This window comes from Giraffa tippelskirchi, chromosome 7, assembly GCF_054371585.1.
Source record: "Giraffa tippelskirchi isolate mGirTip1 chromosome 7, T2T-mGirTip1v1.2.pri, whole genome shotgun sequence".
In the NCBI taxonomy this organism is placed as follows: domain Eukaryota; kingdom Metazoa; phylum Chordata; class Mammalia; order Artiodactyla; family Giraffidae; genus Giraffa; species Giraffa tippelskirchi.
The window spans coordinates 91098446-91121199 of record NC_137281.1 but is presented as its reverse complement, the minus strand read 5'-3'; the positions used below and the strand labels follow the sequence as shown (position 1 = coordinate 91121199).

The window sequence follows — 22754 nt, the reverse complement described above, 5'->3', positions numbered from 1 at the left end:
CTTAGCAGCAGCAGCATGGGGTTTGGGAGAGGGCAGAGTCAAATACCTTCATCTCAGCTCCACATCAGCTTGTCAAGAAGGGGTGGCTAAAATGCAGCATATCTACAGGATAACTTTCTATTCATTTTCTTCCCCTCTCATTGTTAGAGAGCTTTTGCTAAACAGACATTTCACTATTTCTCAGTGACTGGGGACTCTGGACAGGTTCCCAGGATTTATCTAAACTTCATGGTTACTTCCTGTCTATCTAGTATATCTATTTATGTGTTTTAGGGAGTAAATGAATCTTGTGTTTCAGCTCCACCAAGTTAGGAGACACAACAAATGGAGGAGGTGGACATTCTATTCAATTAATCAAGGTGTTAATATTGTTATTCTTATACTCCTGTGACTTCTAGGACATGGGACTTTTAAAGAAATCAAATGGGGAAACCAATGAGAGAGTAATCTAAAGAAACCTCTAGCCTTATTAAAACAACTTTAAATAAGGACAAACATTTGGAAGACAGTTTGGTAGCACTTTACAAAACTAATGATAGTATTGCCATATGATAAAGTAATAGTGCTGCTGGGCATTTACCAAACTGAGTTAAAAAATTCTGTTTATACAAAACCTTCATTTGAACATTTGTGGCAGCTTTATCCATAATTACCAAAAACTAGAGCCATCCAAGATGTCCTTCAATCTGTTAATGGTTAAACATAGTGTGGTACATTTGTACAATGGAATATTATTTGGTAATAAAAAGAAATAATCTATCATATAATGAAAAGATATACAGGATCCTTAAGTGTCTGCTGCTACACAAAGGAAGCCAATCTGAAAAATCTATGTGCTGTGTGATTCCACCTATATGAAATGCAAAACTATGGATACAGTGTTAGGTGGTTAGGTGGTGGTTAGCTGGTTGTCAGGGGTTCATGGGTTAAGAGGAATGAATGAATAAGTTACACCCAGGAGATTTTAGTACAGTGAAATTATTTTTTATGATACTATAATTTTGAATATATTTTCTAAGACATTTGCTATGTCTTCTGTGGGCGCCTGAATGAAATGACAGCCTAGCAACAATGAGCTCATGTTTGTTTCTAATACTGGTATCCAGTTAAAGGAACCAGGGATCTTTTGAGAAATGGCTATTGTAGGAATAGGAAATAAAGATACAAGATAAGCCAGGAGCATCTTTTGGTCCCAGAAAATAAGGGAATGCTAAAACATACATAAACTCACAAAATTTGATGTGAATATACATGAAAGAGGGTTAAGAGCCAAATGAAAATTAAACTCCCAATACCAGTTTTAGATTATAATCCAAATTATAAATACTCATGATTTCATACTGATGTAAATGATTGAATAAATTAGTACATGGGTAGAAGAGTAATCACCCATGCAGGAGAATTAGAGATAAATTATGAAGCATACTACCCTAATCAAAGGGAACATAGCTACTCATTTCTTAAGTATGGGCTGAGTGAAGTGACTTTCCTCAAAATACAGTGTGGATAGTAGAGCAAGTAAGTCTACAATGAGGCAACCTGAGAAACATTTCAGTCAGGTGATCAAGGTCAACATCAACAGACATAAACCATGGTGATGGTACAGACACTTGATGGGAGGTGTCAAAATGGCAGATCACCTGTGGTGTGCTTCCACTGAACCTGTAACTCTGGTGTAATCATGAGAAAAATGTCAAATACATTTCGGTGAGATGATACCCTTCCTACTTTCAAGTTGCTCAAAAAGTTAAACAGTATTACCATAAAACTCATCAATTCTGCTCCTAGTATACAACCCCAAAGAATTAAAAACAAGTATTAAAACAAAATCTTGTACATGAATATTACAGAACTATTGACAATGACTTAAGGTGGAAACATTCTAAATATTAATCTGCTGATGAATGGATTAACAAATGTGTTGTTAATCCATACAGAACAATATCATTCAGCCACAAAAAGGATTGATGTACTGATATACATTTCAATATGGATGAAAACATTTTGGAACTAGGTAGAAGTGATGATTCCACAATATAATGAATGCCTAAATGCCATCGATTTGTAGCTTTCAAATGATTGATTTTACCTTATGTTAATTTTACCTTGATAAGATAAAAGTGAAGTGAAGTGAAGTTGCTCAGTCCTGTCCATGAACTATATAGCCTGTCAGGCTCCTCTGTCCATGGGATTTTCCAGGCAAGAATATTGGAGTGGGTTGCCATTTCCTTCTCCATATATAAAATGCAACTCTAAAAAGATAAATGAGTAAATATTATTTTCGGTTATGAATTATGATTTTAGTTATCCACCTTTCTTTAAGCTCATTTTTTTTAAAAATTGTGCTAGGCTAATGTGTACTTATGTCAAAGAGAATGCTACAGTTCCAACACAAAGTTTTTGCTTATTTCTTTCTAGGTTAGATGTTATGTAGAAATTAGTCTAAATTTTTGTAAAATGAGAATAATAGCAGTTTAACAAAAATTAATTTTTTAAAACAATCTGTTGAAATGGAGCTCTTTATAATAATGTTAAATGATGTAAGAATTGTGATATTTGGTCTTCTGTGTATACATATTACTTTTCTGAGCAGCGTTATAGAGTTAGATATACTCAGTATGTCTAGATTTAGTTAATGAATAAAGAATACACAGGGCTGAATGCCAAGCCTCACGTTCTGTCCCTTTTCTACTATTAACTGGTAAATTACAATCTTATTTCTTCATCTGATGGGGAAGAATATTGTATTTCCATCTCACCGTTTTGTTAAAAATAATAAATGAGATAGTATAGGTATAGTACTCAGAAAAGCAAAAAGCTTAATAGACACATGAGCTCTTTTTTTTAATATGTCATAGCATTGATCTAAAAAAGAGGCAGCGTCGGTATAAGGATTAAATACCTGATTCAGAATATTATTTCATTTGAATATTAGTTTTGACTTTAGCATATTGACCTTTGCCAACATATTTAATTTCTATTTTTTTAGATATTATTATGACTAAGATGTGTTTGGTAGTTATGTAAATGAGGGAAAAGCATGTATAGGGTTTCTAAGAATATTCCATGAATATGCTTCCAATAGAATAGTCAATATTTTTTACTAATGAGTGTCTTAATAGGCATTCCTTTTTCACTGGTATTAGTCTAAGTGATATTTAATTTATCAATAGATATTCAAATGTTAGGAGATGCTGAGTTTCCTTGAAGATACTGTTGTCATAATTTACTAACCATAGCTTCCTTTGTTTCCCATTTACTTTTTCAATCCAACTTCTAATACTTTTTCTTCTCTTAATGCTATGGGAATTCAAGGTAGAGATCTCATAATTAACAGCCTGGGAATTCAGGTCACTAGTCATCAAAGGGTCACCCAAAGCTGTTGTTAAAGCTGGAGTAACTGGAAGGAGAACTAACCACAGAGATCAAAGAGGGAAACAGTTCTCAAGAGTTTCTATTATAGTGAAAATCTTGTTTCTTGGGATTTGTTTTTTCAGGAGGTCAGGTAAGTGGAGAGAGTATAATTTAAGTGAATAGCCTGTTAAAATTACCAGCTCTTTCCCCTATATGGGCAAAATACAGCAACTCTACTGCTGCTGCTGCTAAGTCGCTTCAGTAGTGTCCGACTCTGCGCGACCCCATAGACGGCAGCCCACCAGGCTCTGCCGTCCCTGGGATTCTCCAGGCAAGAATACTGGAGTGGGCTGCCATTTCCTTCTCCAGTGCATGAAAGTGAAAAGTAAAAGTGAAGTCACTCAGTCGTGTCCGACTCTTAGCGACCCCATGGACTGTAGCCTACCAGGCTCCTCCGTCCATGGGATTTTCCAGGCAAGAGTACTGGAGTGGGGTGCCATTGCCTTCTCCGAGCAACTCTACTACAACATTACAAAACTTCTCCCCACGTACCACCTTGCCTCCAGCTCTTTCTTATTCTGTTTTTCAATTCAATATGCGTTTGTTGAACCTTGTTGAATACACAAGTGCCAGACTTTCCAAGGGTAAATTCAAGTTGTCATTTCAGGTTGTGTGCAGCTCTTCATACACCTAAATTGTATTTTAATTTACAAGGAAATTTTTGGACATGTATTGTATTTCACTAAGTACTAGGAAGGACCTTGGGAATTGATTTTGATGTGAATCATCTTTGACCTGCAAAGGAAATTTCATGGAAATTTCTAGAATGACAATTGCTTTTTTAAAAATTCTACTAGCATTAGTTTTCTTTGGGAATAATATAAAAAAATCAGTGTGTTTACTGAGAAACAATTATTGTCAATTTTCGAGGCATATGCATATGCACACCCACAGCCATCCAAACCCTTGTCTTCTCTCCTAAATCCACAAAACTTCATCTGGTCAGGATTTATGTTTAAGAGATAGTTCCTGCTCTTAAGAAGCTCATACTCCTAGCAGTGAAGATAGAGCAACTGTGGTTAGTCACTCAGTTATTCCTGACTCTTTGCGACTCCATGGACTGAAGCCCACCAGTCTCCTCTGTCCATGGGGATTCTCCAGGCAAGAACACTGGAGTGGGTAGCCTATACCTTCTCCAGGGGAACTTCCCGACCCAGGAATTGAGCAGAGGTCTCCTGCCTTGCAGGCAGATTCTTTACCAGCTGAGCTACCCGGGAAGCCCACAGAGAGACTATCTAATTGTAAATTATAACGTCATGGAAAAGAATATGAGATTCTCACTAGTAAGATGTGATATGGAGGAATATCTCAGGAAGACTGGAGGAGAAAGGGGGACATTGTTGAGTAACAATTGACAGAATTCCTAGAACAAAAAGTAATCATTCACATGAAAAAGGAAAGCTATAGTGTAGAACAAAAATATGGATAACCTTGATATTAATGAAAGACCAAGTGTCCTTGTAGTTCAGGTTTGAGTGGTCCTGCATGGCATGGCTCATTGCTCATTGCTCAAAACCACACTGAGATATTACCTCACAACTGTTAGGATGGCTTCTATCAAGACAAAAACCAATAAATAACAAGTGCTGATGAGGATGAGGACATGCAGAGAAATGGAAAGCCTTTGCATTATTAGTGGGAATATAAAATGTTGCAACCATTCTGGAAAAAATTATGGAGTTTCTTCAAAAATTAAAAACAGAGAATAAAAATAGAGTTACCATTTGATACACACATTTGAATTCTAAGTGTGTGTATATATACATGTGTATATATATATATATATATATAAAGAATTGAAAACAGTATCTTGAAGAGATATTTGCACACCTGTGTTCATTGCAGCAATATTTACAATAGGCAAGGGGTGGAAGCAAACTAAATGTCCAATGATGAATGACCAGATAAAGAAAATGTGGCATGTACATACAATGGAATGGTATTTAGCATTAAAAAAGAAGGAAATCCTATCATATGCTACAGCATGGGTGAACTTTGAGAACAGTATGCCAAGTGAAATAAGTCCATCTCAAGAAGATAAAAGTACTTCATGATTAACTCAAGTACTCAAATCCTTAGAAACAGAATGGAGACTGGTGGTTGCCAGGGTGAGGTGAGGTGAAAAGAGCACTTGTATAATGGCTATGGAGTTTCAGTTTTGAAAGATGAAAAATTTCTAGAGATCATTTCACAAGGTGCATATATTAACATTATTGTACAATTGAAAATTAAGATGTGATATTTTAACCACATTTTTAAAAAGAATGAACTAGAGCGGGATATATTTAAGTAGATGAATCTTTACAACATAACAATGAGTGAAAAATAAATTTTAGAATAATGGCAGTAATATATAGGTACCATTTGTATCAAGTTAAAACTATGCAAAATGTATTTTTGCACAATGTATGAAAAATGAGGAAAGTAATTTTTTAAAATATACAAGAGCGTGATACTCATGGAGTTGATGATAGTTATTATCTTTGCTATGATAAAATAATTGGATATAGAGGATTGCTTAGAGGTCTTTATTATTTCTAATAATCCACTTTTGTAGTAAAGAGGAATCTGAAATTAATAAGGCAAAATGTTAAAAATTCAACAAAACCACATGCCATATCAGTGTCTAGATTAAACTCTACAATTGAAATCGTTCATAGGAAAGATACAAATATGTCCAGTGATCTCCAGGGACCTTTCCTACCCTCCTCAAAGCATTTTTTAAAATAAAAATTTAGTGTGAAATATATCAAGCACATATGGCTAGAGATTCATTTTTAAAGCACACTTTAGCCTATAATTAGTATGGACTGAAAAGAGATCAAACCAATCAATCCTAAAAGAAATCAACCCTGATGCTGAGGTTGAAGCTGTAATACTTTGGCCACCTGATGTGAAGAGCTGACTCATTGGAAAAGACTTTGATGTTGGGAAAGAATGAAGGCTAAAGGAAAAGAGCGCACCAGAGAATGAGATGGTTAGAATGCATCACCAACTCAATGGACATGAATTTGAGCAAACTCTGGGAGGCAGTGGAGGACAGAGGAGCTTGGGGTGCTGCCGTCCATTGGCTTGCAAAGAGTCGGATACGACTTAAATGACTGAACAACAAATTGTTTAGAGGCAATGAAGAAAAAGTATTGGCTAGATGACCATAATAGGATCACTGAATGTTTGGGGAAAAGCAGAGCATTTGAATTTGATGCCAAAGAGATCATAGAACGTGTTTGTGTCCTAATACCCATGAGCTATTTATCAAACTTGTAAACTCGCACACTTCATGCAATGCAAGTAGCTTGAATACTTTCTGTTTTATTGTGAAGTAAATAACTGAATATAGAGAGACTTCTTTATTTTTTCCTTTTCCATGTGGATTGAAATAGTAGTAATGCTCTTACTTGACTCTTGATAGATACACGAGAACACCTGTGCATACAAACATGAATGATGGAATAAGGTAGAATGAACTGTGTGTAACTTTTATGTTAGGATGGAATTTCTATTTTCCTTAAGAATTAAATATGTGCTTCTTGTCAGCAGATGACAGCTATTATTTGGATCTATCTACTTATAGAAAATTTTTCTTGTCAAGTTTTTTCCTTGTTAAAAAAGCAATAATTCTTATACATATTAGGATACACAAAATTGTAAGTTTATGTGTGTATGTGCTTGTGAGTTGAGTTAATACTTTTGTGTGCACATTTGTTCAACTGGAGAATTTAGCTGAAAGATGCCTCATTTTGAATTTAAAAGTGGACCAATTCATATTTGATTTCTCTTTATTTAATGAAGTTCAGTTTTGAACACTTCTGGGTTTCCCACTATAGTTAATGAGTAAGTTTTTTTTCCTCCTTATTTCTTTATTTAAGAAATCTAATCCCAGCTGAATTGAATTCAATTAAAAATTATTCTTTCAATAAAACAAAATATATCATAGAGATATGATGATGGAGCATTTGGTAGGTTTAGTATACATTATGAATATTTAAAAAACTACAAAAAGACAAATTAATACCAACTTATTCCAAGATGTACTGTATATGGGTTTTGGTCTAGAAATCTTTGTCATCATGGTTGTTGCCTAGAAGGTCTTTCTGGAGCTCACATGTTGGGTCCTCAGTCTATTCATGGCTGCTTTCATCTCCTGATTCCTCAGAGTGTAAATAATGGGGTTCAGTAAAGGTGTGATAACTGAATAAAACACAGAAAGAAATTTATCCACTGAAAAACTACTAAATGGCCAAGCATAAATGAAGATACACGGCCCAAAGAACAGAGTGACCACTGTGATATGAGCAGATAGTGTGGACAGAGCTTTGGAGAGACCACCAGAGGACTGATGTCGAACAGTTACCAGAATGACAGTGTAGGAAATGAGCAAGAGTATGAAGGAGATGAAAGACAATAGTCCACTATCAGCAATTACTAGCAACTCCTGAACATAGGTCTCAGTGCAGGCAAGCTTTATAACGAGCGGAAGGTCACAGAAAATATTGTCTACTATATTGGGACCGCAGAAGGGCAAGGTGAAGGTAAAAACCATCTGGCTCATTGTATGCACAAAGCCAACAGCCCATGATAGCAGCACAGAGCCTCTGAGTACCCGGTGGTTCATGATGGTTGTGTAGTGAAGAGGTTTACATATTGCAAAGTACCGATCAGCCGCCATAACTATGAGAAGTGTCATCTCACTACCCCCTAAAAAGTGAAGGAAGAACATCTGAGCCATACAGCCCCATAGAGAAATAGTTTTATTCTCCCTGACAAAATCTGCAACCATCTTGGGGGTTGTGATTGTAGAAATAGACATATCAAGAATGGAGAGGTTTCCAAGGAGGAAGTACATTGGTGTGGAGTGCAGATGAGAGTCCAAGGTTATGGTGACCACAATGAGAAGGTTTCCTGCCATAATCGCTGCATAGGCCAATAAAAATATGAAAAAAAAGAAAAGCTCAAGTTCCCAAGTGTTGGTGAGTCCTAACAAAACAAACTCAGATATCACTGAGCTATTCATCATTTTCATCAAGTCTGTGTAGGTATTTTCAGAAAGTCTTTAAAATGAAGATAATCCAGAAAAAGTGATTATTTAATCTGCGACAGTTTTGAAGGTATGGGCATATAGAAAGTAGTATTTGATTCCTACAGAAAAAGAAAAGGTAGATATTTCTGAAAAATACATTTTAATTGACTAATGCAAGCACATTACTTGTATACACTTTCACATTGCTGCATTTATTTTCAAACAGAAAGGCACAAAAGGGAAATTTATTGTAAAATTTTGTAAATATAGTTTGTGGGTATAGATTTTCTCTCCACATTTATTTGTTGTTTTTACCATGAGTTCATGAATTTATGAACCCTGAGTTTAATGGATCACATAATAATCAAATGGTCTTTGGTCATAAGTTAGTTCAAGTGGATTGGAATATAGTCATGTAACTTTTTCGCAGCTAGTATTCAATCTTTTACCCTTTTCACCTTCCTAATTTGAAATATTCAGATATATTCATATGAGTTGAATTATATACCCACTCAGCAAATTGTTATAGTATTTTCTTCTCTCACATATACTATATTCTCACCCTTCCCTTTTATCTCAAATATATATACCAAGTGCTTTAACTTATTCCTGAAGGCTTAAACTGGCTACAGTCTGTCATGTGTCCCTACCTCCCCCAAATAATAATAAAATAAGCTTCCCAGGAAGTTTCTGCACAAGATCATAAATATTTCTGTGTTAATGTTTCTTTCTTCCTTTGTTCTTTCCTTCTCCCTCCATCCCTCCTTCCTTCCCCTTCTCCTTTCCTTCCTTCTATTTTCTTTCTTTCTTATTTTTTTCAGTTGTGTTCTGTATCTCATACTTTGGTTCGTGAATAAAACTCTTAACCTCTACTTTTTGTCGATTTCCCTGAATCTCTTGTTGCTGGATTTCTGGCTGGAGTATTCTTTCTTGTCTCTTTGCAGTCTCTGTGTAAATGATCTCTAAACAATCATCAAATCTTTCACAAGTAGTGCTTCCCCCCCCCCCGCCCTTGGCTCCTAAATGCTTACCTTTTTGTGATGATTGCTTTCCTCTGACTTTTCAAACTTGTGTCCAGACTGACTCTTGATAATTCCTGGCTCAAATATCTTTGATACTTGTACTCTGTTTTTCCACAATGAGTGGGCACTGTTGGCTTACTTTTGTCTACTTTTCTCTTTGATTTAGATCTTTTGGCCCCATCTTCCTGTTTCTTTTTTTCCTTTAAAAAACTATTAATGGTACATACCACTACACAGACACAGATACAGAATCACACATATACACACACATGCTTATACCAAGTTCTAGTTCTAGAGTACAAGGAAAGAATGTGGAGAATTTACTCTGAATTTCCCTTTTTTTCTTTATAGTTCATGAAATATTCAGAAGTTATTATTTAGTCCAGTTATCAAAACTCAAAAAATAAAATAAAATACACTGAACCGAGAGTCAAGAATCAAAGTCCAGTCCTGCCCTAACATGTACTAGGGAAATATACTCTTTGACTCTTTCAATGTTGATTTAATTTTCTATAGAAATAAAATAATATCTACTCTTCAACCTCTCAAATTGTAATAAGACTCTAAAGGGCAACATGTTGTTGTTGTTCAGTCGCTCAATTGTGTCTGACTCTTTGCAACTCCATGGACTGCAAATTCTCCCAGAGTTTGCTCAAACTCATGTCCATTGAATCGATGATGCCATCCAACCTTCTCATCCTCTGTCATCCCCTTCTCCTCCTGCCCTCAATCTTTCCCAGCATCAAGGTCTTTTCCAATGAGTCGGCTCTTTGCATCAGGTGGCCAAAGTATTGGAACTTTGCTCCAGCATCCGTCCTTCCAATGAAGATTCAGAGTTGATTTCCTTTAGGACTGACTGGTTTGATCTCCTTGCTATCCAAGGAACTTGCAACAGTCTTCTCCAGCATCACAGTTCGAAGGCAGCAATTCTTTGGTGCTTAGCCTTCTTTATGGTCCAACTCTCATATCCATACATGACTACTGGAAAAACCATAGCTTTGACTATACAGACCTTTGTTGGCAAAGTGATGTCTCTGCTTTTCAATACGCTGTCTAGGTTTGTCATAGCTTTTTTTCCAAGGAATAAGCATCTTTTAATTTCATGGCTGCAGTCACCACCTGCGTTGATTTTGGAGCCCAAGAAAATAAAGTCTGTCACTGTTTCCATTTTTTTCCCAAGTATTGGCCATGAGGTGATGGGACCAGTTGCCATAATCTTCATTTTTTGAATGTTGAGTTTTAATTCAGCTTTTCACTCTCCTCTTTCACCTTCATCAAGAGGTTATTTAGTTCCTCTGCATTTTCTGCCACTAGAATGGTGTCATTGGCATATCTGAGGTTATTAATAATTCTTCCAGCAATCTTAATTCCAGCATGTGCTTCATCCAGCCTGGCATGTTGCATGACTCTACATATAAGTTAAATAAACAAGGTGAAAATATACAGCCTTAATGTACTCCTTTTCCAATTTTTAACCAGTCCATTGTTTCCTGTCCAGTTTTAATTGTTGTTTCTTGATCTGCATACAGGTTTCACAGGAAACAGGTAAGATGGTCTGGTGTTCCCATCTCTTTAAGAATTTTCCACAGTTTGTTGTGATCCACACAGTCAAAGGCTTTAGCATAGTCAATGAAGCAGAAGTAGATGTTTTTCTGGAATTCCCTTTCTTTTTCTATTATCCAATGGATGTTGGCAATTTGATCTCTGGTTCCTCTGCCTTTCCTAAATCCAGGCTGTACATCTAGAAGTTCTTGGTTCACATACTGTTAAAGCCTAGCTTGAAGGATTTTGAGCTATATTTGTGTTATTTTATTGTACACATAGGTGCTAAATACCTATGTGCCTTCCCCAAACTTTATCTTTAACATTATCGCATTTTCTGGTGATTGTGAGGATACTCAAACCAATAAGGACCGCAGGAGGATTTTTACTATGCAAGATTTGGTAAAGTAGACTTAGTGTTAATGAACATGTTTTTCTTTATTAAATATAAGTAATAAAATTATCTAGGCTGTCTTCTTTAAAAGAGTTGTTGTCATAATCATTGGTATTATATTTCATGCAATAATTGAGTCTACATAATAGTTATGAAAATATCAAAATTATGCAGTCCTCAATCTCAAAATACTAACAGAAGAAAACCTTGAGGAGAATCCCAAAAGTAATTTTTATAGTTTGTTATGTAAAATTGGAAAATTAAAAGCAAAAATAATATTTATTAATTTAGGCTTTTTAAAAAGTTTGCAAGCATATTTATAAAATATATCCATCTAAATGCACATAAACATGTTTCACATATGTTATAAGAGACAAAAATAATTCATTTTGACAATTTTTACATATGATCAAACGTGAAATATCTTTTAAATGCTTACTCTTCTACTCAGACACAGGTAAAACTAATTTAGAATCAGAAAAATAATACAGTTATTGCTAACTTGAGGCACAGTTAAAACTCACCTGAAAAAATTTAAATTTTTGAGTGGTATGTATTTATACAAATAATATTGAACTGAAAAGGAATGAAAAAATAATTGAATAATGCTCCATCAGGCAAGATTTGGTTTTTCTCTAGCAGAAATTTCTGAGAATGGCAGGGTTGCCTGTGACTGGGGAGCCTAGCTCCTTCTGCGCTGTTTATGTGACTAAATGAATAAAAATTATTAGTTCAACTGTGGTGCAAACTTAAAGAAAGAAAACTATGTTTAATATTCTGTGTCTATATTCAGTAATAAAGCCTTTCTACACATTTTCATAAAAGTACTTAATGTATGTGGAGATATGTAACTGGAAGCTCTTTTGATAAGAAAAAAAAAAAGGCTGTGAAGTTTCTATTGATCTTGAAGTTTTTTTAATGATTATTTGTCCTTGGAGTGTTAAGCTGTGTATGGATTAGATAACCCAGGGGTAATATTCACTTATCACAAAAAATGTTTGACATGTGAGCAATAAGATTTTCTGCCAAAATAACCATTATAAATATTTTCCTAATTAAAAAATAAGCTTGTACAGTTGGTAGAAAAAGTTCCAACGTTATACTTGCCCAAAGAACTCTTTTCCCATATATTGATCAAGTTTAAAATATTAAAGTATGTATTTGTTATAAATGTAGGTAGAAAAGGGTGGTAAGTTTAGAAAAATTGGAAATAGTTCTTAGGTTACAAAATCACCAAAACAAATAGATTAGCAGTATAATTGGACAATCATATTGAATAGAAGGTTTGTTACCTCAGAAAAATAAATGTAGACTTGAGGGGAAATCTTTTAAATATTGATTTAAATTAATCACATTTAATTTATAATTCCATAAATTTTTTCTCAGTTGAAGTAAATATCCAATGTAGGGAAGTAAAAACATGAAGAATTAAATGAACATAAAATAAAATAAGTCAATGTTTTCCATTTTCTTGATATGAGATTTTTATTAGACTACATTTCGGACTTGTCAAAGATGCTAAATGTAGCCAAGGATGAAACTAATTTTTTGTTATTTTACCATATTCTAAATTATTTTGTCTTTTTATCCAATAGTAGTTAAACAATAAACAAACTCAAATTTATGTTCTCAAAATACAAACTCAAATTATAAAACTGATCCCTTAGATCAGGATGTCAGTGGTATTTATCCATCACAGACTGGCTTTCTTCTTATTAAAACTGGGTAAATTTGTCCAGATGCTATCTGACCCAAGTTGTATTTTACCACTGCCTTCATGATCAGAATAATCTAGTTTTCATTAATTTCTAGGTTTCTTATACAGAGTCTCCTCCTTTATTAAAGTATACAGTTTCTCTATGTTATTAGCACTGCTATTTAAACCTACCAGTTCTAGCTGAGGAATGGCCTCTGCAAAGATACATAGACACAGTGAGATTCTGAATATATGTTTTTCTTTTTGCCTCTGTGGATATACATGACAATCATTTGCAGGTCAGAAAAAAAAGGACACAAAACACATACACAACGTGTGGACTAGTGATTAACCCCCAGAGGGAATTATTAGAGTAAAGGTGCTAGTTAGTTGTCTCTAGAGTTCAGAGCAAGGACTTAGTCTCTCATTATTTAAGTTGATTATGAATTCACCAAGTGTATGAGTTGTGTGGAGTCTTCCTAATAAGTGCTGTCGAGAAAAAAGGATTAACTTAAGTGTTTTGGTTGGTAGAGGGTAAGCGAATTTATGAAAATGGATCTACCATAGATGATGGACTTGAGAAAACTATAATTCTATTCATTTGACTTTACCAATCTGAATATTTATAATTTGATAATTGAATGCATTTATTCAGTTAGAATTAAAATAAATAGATCCACACAGAGCAAGGCATATAAGGAAATTCATAGACTATAGACTAGTTCTTAACACAGAGAAAACTTTCCTTTTACTATGTAAGGGAACAAGAGGGAGAGAAAAAGAAGCACACACACTCAGGAGCTAGAACAAGCAGAGGAGGCCTTCACCAGTGAAGTGACGTGAAGTGAAGACACTCAGTCATGTCCGACTCTTTGCGACCCCATGGATTGTAGCCTACCAGGCTCCTCCATCCATGGGATTTTCCAGGCAAGAGTACTGGAGTGGGTTGCCATTTCCTTCTCCAGAGGATCTTCCCCCCTCAGGGATTGAACCTGGGTCTCCCACATTGTAGGCAGACACTTTACTGTCTGAGCCAACAAGGAAATCCCTGGCCTTCACCAGGGTAATCAATAAATGATTTATGGTAATCAATAAGTGATTAGTTAGTGGAGTTTAGCAGATTTGGAATGTCATGTAGTCTTTTTTTTTTTTTTTTAGTCTTAAACATATTTTATTGATGTATTTGGAAAAGTGGAACTATAAAGGGAGAGGTTGTGTTGCGCTCTTCACAACCCTTGGCAACCTAGAGGCAGTAAAAAGTTACATATACATGCATTCTCTGAAGAATCCCAAGGACAAAGGCAAAATAAGGCCTCAGTGGTGGCAGTCATTAGAAATGGAGATAGGGTAGATGGAGAAAATAGTGCTTATTTCCAGAATTACTTTTCCTGCTTCTAGCCCTTTGCTCCAATAGCTCTTACCTTCTGGCACAGGGTCAGTGGCCTGTGACTATAACATAGTGTCCAAGGAAGGGTGAGTGCCTGGGTGGAAATGTGTGAGGAATGTATTTGTGTGTGGCTTCAGAATACATAGTCAGGGTTGTGATCCAAGACATGGAGAGGAGGTGGAGGGAAAGGATTTTTTTGTGGTAATGAGGCCAAAGAATGGGTATGGAAAGGGGCTCAGAATGTGGTTCTGTTTCACCTTCTCATGGGGCAACATGGACATGGACACGGTGCCAGGCATTGTTGAGCACCCCTCGCAGGTTCCAGACTGGGGCCACCGTGTCTGGCTGCACATTGCAGCTGTCATCTACAGCCTTACAAACAATGTTCAGTTCCTTTTTCCCAGCTGCGAAAGGGGCTTGCAGGTGCCATAGCCGCCAGGCCCAGGCCTTTCGGGCACGCTGCTCCTCTCCTTCCAGCTGAGCCACTTGCCAGGTTAGGCCCCCATCCAGAGACACATCCACCCTGACCACAGCTCTTCCTCCACCACTCCATGCATAGCCTTTGACGGTCACCTCCCCTGACTCTATTGTCTCCCCTTCTTTGGGTTGTGTGATGGCTGACTGGACAGGAAGTTCCTGGATAGATGGAGCCGAATCAAAATCTACAGTGTCCCAGTCCATAGATGGAGAGAAGCCTTGGTAATCCTGCTGCTGCCAGTGGCTGAAACTTTCCTCTGGTTCCACACTCACTTTGGCCATTTGACATGGCGGGCACCTACCACACCGGGAACCACCACTCGCACAGGAAAGCCATGGTTACGAAGCAGAGGCTGCCCATTCATCTCATATGCCAGCAGGACCTCAGCTTCAGGGTCCATGGCCCGAGCCAGAGGGATGGATGCTCCATAGGTGATCCCTGTGGGGTCTGAGTCCAGTCCTTCTAAGCAGACATGGGCCTCAGTTTCAGAAAGCTGGTGACCAGCCTGGGCTAACACATCACAGAGCCGTGCCCCAGCCCAGCATGCAGTGCTAATGGCCCCTGCACTCCACTCCAGACCTCTTACTTTTTTGAAGTGAGTCATCTCAGAGCACTGGTTGCCAGCACGCTGCAGAGTGACTGTGAACTTGTGCTTAGGGAACTGGTACAAGTCATCCAGGGACAGGCACAGTGACTGACCCCCTGGTGGCCCTACTACATTCAGGCGATAGGTGTCTGGGTCCACATTAGGTACAGGAAAATGATTCCAGGTGAAGAAGATAGGGTTGGGTGTGATGTAGTTTTCTGTCAGCAGCTCAGAGGGGGCGCTCCGCATTAAAGGGGCTCTGGCTGTTGATCCTCTGGGCTGGGTGACGTATGGGATCATCTGCATAAGGATCAGAGGTCTTCAAGGTGGAGCCTGCCTTGTCGTCAGGGCTCAGCTCCCCAATCTTGTACTGAGCTAGTATCTCTTGCACGTGGGGCTGGTTGTGAACAGCATAGAGGGCCCAGAAGGGCTCTAAAGGACCCCCAGCTGCTAGCATCAGCTTTGATGCCCCCCCCTTGGGTGTATGTCCACAAATTCTGTGATATCAAAGACTTCACAGCCCAAAGTCACCCAGACTCCAGTCTCAGAGCTGCAGTGGGATTTCACTTCTTCCCTCGTATATATGCGTGGTGACTCTTGAGAAGCCCTGCACTGCTGGTCATGACAGGCCAACACTGCCCCGAGGCCTAGCAGTGTCCCCATGACTCTCCATCCTCTGGTGCTGGAGTTACCACCAGAGAAGGTGAAGCTGGAGCACGGGGGCTGAAATGAATCATTTGTACAACAGGCCCGAATGCAGAGCCTTGCTGGGGTTGACTTGAGTCTGTAGGCCTGTTGGAGCCCTGGGGCCACAGCTCTGCAGCAGCAGCATTATGGCAGACCCGGCTCAACGTACGCTGTCATGTAGTCTTTTATAATTACATTTAACTTCATGATGGCTCAACAGTATTAAAAGAATATTATGGAGGTGACTATAGTAAAACTTTTATGGTAAAACATAATTAAGCAGGTAAAATTCTAAGGGCTATCTGAGTAGCAATACATGACTGCAGAGGATTTTACCTGTTTGAGGGATTTTTCTGTCTTTATTCTTATATGCCTCCTCAATTACAATCCTCTTAAAAAGGTTATAAGAAAGTGAGGGTTGTAAATATATGATAAATATGATTCATTTCCAAAACCCATAGTGGATATTGCTAATAAATTTCTTATTCTTTCTAACTGAACCTCAGAATTTTTTTCAATGTAGTTCTCCAGGCAACTCCTAGCAATTAGAATTGCCATTTAAAAAATATTTCGGCTAAGGAGATATATACCACAACATAGCACGACCTTTGAGGAGATGTTTGCAAGAGAGCAGAGCATTCTTAAAAACAGAAATTAGAAGGATAATATGAGCACAATATTGATATCCAGATGAGATTACCCATACCAGTTGTTAAGGATGGTACAGATATAATTTTATTAGGTGCACAATGTCTAAGGTCAAACTAAAACAGGGCAGTGTATTGCTTCTCATCTTGTTCATGATGCTAATTGTCTTGCTGTTCATACTGTGTGTACTGTTCCTTGAACCCATGGTAGAGAAGGTGCAAGTGGGGAAGCTGGAAGAAAACCACAGCACAACTTCTTTCTTGTCTGGCACAGTGGCCATAACTGTATTCTCTCCTGGCTGATGAGGCCGTGGTAGCAGCAGACATGCTATCTTCTCTCCTCTCGTGGCTTACCCAACGGACATAGCTGTGATGCAGCAGTAATGCCACTGCTTTCTAGGCAGAGTTCATGTATCTGTATCACACAAAGTAGCCCACAGGCAAGAAGCACCTGGTGATGTGAATGTGCAGCACTCCAAGTGATCAGAGCTGTTACATAATCATTATTTGCAAAATGTGGGGCAAGAGCATGAGGCTGTAGGGTGAGAGAGCCTGACCATGCCATCTTGGCTAATTTGCTCTTTCCCTACAGACAGATACCGTCTAACACAGGGGAAAAACAAATAAGATGAAAATAAGGAGAGAAAATGTGCCTTATTTCAGATTCCTTGTTTTGCAATATGTTAATAAAATATATCAAAAGGGGTGGTCCCGAAGATGTTTGCATAATTTAGGTTTCCAATAAGTCTTTAGAAGGACTCTTTGCAATGTTTCCGTAAACTCACTGAATCATTAATAAATTCAGATTTGTAACCTGAAATAGCCCACTATTTTCTCTGCGTTCATTTCTATTACAGTTTATTCTCCATGTAAGAAGATAAACCTTCATGACACTTTAGAAGTATGTTGAATCTATTCTCAAACCTCCAATTCTCAAAACTCTTTAATTGCTTTATATTGCTAAAAACTAGGATTCACGAGGCCTGAATACTCTGGTCTCTACCTTTCTATATAAGCTCTGCACAGGTCTTTCTTTCTTTTATTCATCGACCTCCCTCATAAATGTCTGTCTTTGGTACCTAAAATGTCTTTCTCACTTTACAATATCCATATAAACTGGCCCTTCTGCCTGGGATGCTCTTTTTCCCACTCAAATGTCTATTCTTTAGCTTTCTTAGTGTGTTTCTATGAAGACGTCTCCTTAACATGATCTTCTAACATCACCACGCCTAATATGGATGCCTCATTATTCCCTGCAAGGCAGAGAGCAGTGTTGTGTGATAACCATGTATCTGTATTATGTATTTTAAACATTCATAAGGGTTCCCTTGAATTCTGAGACAAGGAGGTAAACGACATAATGAATGCAAGCTTATTTATGTATTACATTTGTGCTAAGAATATTTTCCAATAATATAAAAAGATAACTTAATATTCCTCACATTTTGTAAGGTGGAAATTTAATATTATTTAACATTTGATTTCAGTTATTTGAAGAAATATTTAAGACTCACTATCCTCAAATGGTCTTCCCTGGTGTCTCAGAGATAAAGAATCCACCTGCCAGTGAGGGAGACATGGGTTAAATCACTGGATAAAGAAGATCCCCTGGAGGAGGAAATGGTAACCCACTCCATGGACAATGGAGCCTCTTGGGCTACCATTCATGGGGTTGCAAAGAGTCAGACAACATTGAGCGACTAAACAATAACAACCACAACCCCCAAACTGCAGAGAACAAAAAATGATTGTATACAACAGACAATATTTAGGGGGTGAGCCAGGAACCAATATGCTGGCTGCTCAGTCTAATGGCTGCCTTCATTTCCTGATTCCTCAGAGTATAAATAATTGGATTAAGGAGAGGAGTGATGATAGAGTAAAACACAGAAAGAAATTTATCTATAGAATAACTATTAAATGGGAAAGCATAGATGAAGATGGCAGTGCCAAAGAAGAGAGTGACCACAGTGATGTGAGCAGAGAGTGTAGACAGAGCCTTAGAGGATGCACTGGAGGAGTGCTGCCAGATGGTGACCAGCATGACAACGTAGGATATGAGCAAGAGAATGAAGCAGACTAGGGACAGAAATCCACTGTTCACGATCACCAAGAGCTCTAGGATGTAAGTATCGGTGCAGGCAAGCTTGATGACCAGGGGGAGGTCGCAAGAAAAGCTGTCCAATACATTGGGACCACAGAAAGGCAAACCCACCGTAAAAACCATCTGGCTTGTAGTATGGATAAGCCCAATCAGCCATGAGAGCAGTAGAAACCCAATGAGCACCCTGTGACTCATGATGGTCTTGTAGTGCAAGGGTTTGCATATGGCAACATACCTGTCAATGGCCATAGCTATCAGAAGAGACATCTCTCCACCCCCAAAGAAGTGCATAAAGAACATCTGGATCATGCAGCCCCACCAGGAGATGGTCTTGTGTTTTCTAAGGAAGTCTGAAATCACTTTGGGAGTTACAGCAGAAGAAAGACATAAATCAAAAAATGATAAATTTGCCAAAAAGAAATACATGGGGGAGTGAAGATGGTTATCAACTATCACAGAGATGACAATGAGGAGGTTTCCTACTATGATGACGACATAGACAAGAAAGAAGATCGCAAAAAAGAATATTTGAGTTTCTTGAGAAGTAGAAAGTCCCACCAAAATGAACTCAGAAACACTTGATCTGTTATTCAGGAGATCCATTCATCCTTCTGCAGAAGCTTTCTGAAAAGGAAATCAAACAGTATGTGATAGGGACTAACAGGTCAGGGAATCTAGTCTTAATCATCCTATTTCTTATTCAGGAAAGTAACACATTTTATAACATGACTGTTTTGTAGATATGTTGCAGTTGGAGATATCTTACGGGACCACAAGACCATAAAAGTGTGGTGGTTATGAAACCAACTAGATTACATTTTCTCTTGGTTAGTGCAAAGCAAGATCAACTAGATGTTGAACAAACTTGTCTTCCTTCGTGTTCAGCTCCAGACCACACTCTGTATAACCACTTAATTTATTAGAGTGATAAGAGTTTTCAAAAGCATTAGGGGAATAGTTTTTTTCTTGTGTGGATTTCATATAATATATTTACTGACATATTTTGTTACATCCTGCATTGGCACTTCCATGGTGGCACAGTGGTAAAGAATCTGCCTGCCAGTTCAGGAGATGCAGGTTTAATCCGTGGGTTGGAAAGATCCCCTGGAGTAGGAAAGGGAAAGCCACTCCAGCATTCTTGCCTAGAAAATTCCACCAACAGAGGAATCTGACAGGCTATAGTCTATGGGGTCACACAGAGTCAGACACGACAGAGTGACTGAGCACGCATACACTATGTAGTAAAATGTGTACCATGTTAAAAAGATATTGTTGAAATTGCGTGATATGCATTATATTTCCTGAAGAGAACTAATGATGAGTATGACTGTGACCATATTATGATGGAAAGTTGAATTTTGAGACAGCTATATAATAGTTAACAAAATTACTGAGATTTTAGATTTGAATGACTTAGATTGACCCTCAAAATATCAGATGTTCATCTCACATATTTGCCTAACTCTTCGGTCTATGTGGTCAGACAAGTAAGTGTATCCTATTTGTGCATTCTCAGCCAATTAGTGCAAAACTGAACCAAATGACCATTTTTATCTGATATTTCTTTTCAATTTGTATATTTTCACATATAGTGAGTCTATAGAAATACCAAAATAACCATTATTAAGACTATAAGCTAGTGAGGATTTCATGGTACTCTTGTTCAACTTGTCTGTCTTAAAGAGATGTAAGGAGTAAGGGGAATACTTTATCATTGTGAATCTAAACTCAAAAAAGTTAATGATGTATTGTTTGAGCAGAGTAGTATTTTCAGGTTAATTTCTTATCCTCTTTGGACCTACGTTCCTCAAAGTAATCTGCCTTAAGTTTCATTTAATTGACATTTAACCTTGTCAAGGATAGATAGACTCATAATATTGTGTTATTGACTGAGGTGAACTCGGCTAAACTAAATAGAAAATTTTTAAGTACACACTTACATGAGAGGGGAAGAGGTCAGTGCTGAGTCTACATAAAGTTATTTATTTCAATGCCTTCCCTGCTTATCTGATTTTAGGTCTATCTTTCAAATCTTATTCCAGGCTTGTTGATCATCTTCAGTGCTTTTCTGGCCTTCTTCAGAGCCTAGAGCCAAACCTAAGGCCAGAATGAGAACACAAAATAAGACATATTTGATAATCTGTGTACCCTTAGCGTTTCCATCACACTGTTTAAATGTTAGGAGTACAGTATATGTAGTTAACCATAATAAACATTTAATTACATACACTTAGGTATGTAAGTTTACATACATTAAGACACACATTTGATCATAAGTGGCCGATACTCTAACATTTATGCTTGACAGCATCACTCAGAGTAGCATACAACTTCTTATTTTCACATAATAATGGAATGGAAAATGAAAATCTATATTCTTCTTTGTGCTTTGTGCTCTTAATGCAAGACAATGATTTTATTTTATCCAAGCTACAGTCTTGGATGGCTTTGTTTTTCTAATAGAGTTTGCAAATAAATAAATAGATTTATAGGTACACATGAACTGGGCAAAGATAAGATCCCAGACAAGGTGATTTCTCTCAGCTTTTTTTTTTTACCAATTAACATTTGTTTAAACATATGGCTATTTTCAAACTATTATCAGAAGATAGTTGTATGTTCCTCTCTAAAATTTCTGACAAGTATAATGATAGCATCAATATTTTAGAAGTGGTGACTTTCTGTGATTTTTTTTCAAGTCATGAATCCAGCATTTTCTCCTTGCAGTTTTCTTAACTCTCTTTTAATAATTGCATCCCTAGAAACAAATATGCAATTTTCTCTGCATTATGCAATAATTTAAAGATAAATTTAACCAGTCTCATAAGTATAACCAAACAATTTAAGCTTGCCTAGATTCTTTTTCTGTGCACATAAATTATTCAGCCTGGATTGCTGTATTATTATCTTAATTCCCTATAAACATCATTAGAGTGACTTTTGTATCTTCTTTCCATTTTTATAAAAATCAAATTTTTTCCAGTTTAAGGTCTCCTTTCCCTCCCTTCTTTCAATTATTATTTTGGCATTTGAATTCATCAGTATGGACGGACACACTTACATTGTAAATGAAATTTGTGAGAGGTGTGGTATAGAGGCAGAGAAACACGTCAGGATTATGTAAACTACCTGTTGGACTTCAGAGGTAAAGTCAGTATGAAATCCTGAATGCTTGTCTTCATCATCCAAAGATTTTCCTCTCTGAACTTCAAAAGATAACAGTATATAAACGTATCCCTTGATGAGTGACATAAAGGAGAAACCTCATTTAGTTGTTTCAGAGTCCTCAGAGACTGGCAGTAAGAAGTAATTGGGATTGTTCAAAGACACTTTTGCCACTGCAGAACATGAGAAATCATTTTTCACCTCTCAAGTTGATAATACTTTAAAGACATCAATAAATAATCAAGAGAGTATTGAAAGATATCACTAGCTGCGAATTGTGAATTTTTTGTATGATGTTTTGTCTTTGCTGTAGTTTCTTTTCTATAGTATACATTTATGATTGTTCTATTCAGGCAAAATATGAATATTCAGTGTAGATAATTTTAATTCTAAATCTTATTAAAAGTGAACTTTTCCCATGTTTTAACTTTAATCTCTTGGAAGTTATTGATAAAAGATGTGAGATAATTATTTATATCATTGTAATTAAATAAGTTAATTCCACTGAATTTTATATTTCCTTTTCCATTTAAAGATATGTATAGACAGGTCTGCTTCAAGTTTACCAATTTTTTTCCTTTCTCAAAAATAAACTTTATTTTTTAGAACAGG

The 22754-nt window shown here is 36.9% G+C and overlaps 3 protein-coding genes and 1 pseudogene across 4 annotated transcripts in view; 1 reads left to right on the top strand and 3 right to left on the bottom strand.

Moving 5' to 3' along the window:
* Positions 1-22754, top strand: part of LOC145512684 (olfactory receptor 11H6-like) — a 364468-nt gene that overhangs the window by 23056 nt on the left and 318658 nt on the right. The window lies entirely within an intron of this gene.
* Positions 7496-12268, bottom strand: LOC145512695 (olfactory receptor 4L1-like). The gene has a single exon (XM_081506986.1). It carries the CDS (start codon positions 8435-8437, stop codon positions 7496-7498), a length of 942 nt encoding a protein of 313 aa, XP_081363112.1. The 5' UTR covers positions 8438-12268.
* On the bottom strand, positions 14737-21733 carry LOC145512679 (sulfite oxidase, mitochondrial-like; annotated as a pseudogene).
* Positions 16383-21633, bottom strand: LOC145512686 (olfactory receptor 4K13-like). Of its 2 annotated transcripts, XM_081506973.1 has the most exons (2): positions 18689-21633; positions 16383-18053 (listed from the first exon to the last, which is right to left on the bottom strand). In XM_081506973.1, exons 1-2 carry the CDS (start codon positions 19578-19580, stop codon positions 17953-17955), a joined length of 993 nt encoding a protein of 330 aa, XP_081363099.1. In that variant the 5' UTR covers positions 19581-21633; the 3' UTR covers positions 16383-17952. The 2 variants fall into 2 exon arrangements, with proteins under 2 accessions (XP_081363099.1, XP_081363100.1); XM_081506974.1 differs by lacking the exon at positions 16383-18053 and having other exon boundaries at positions 18642-21633.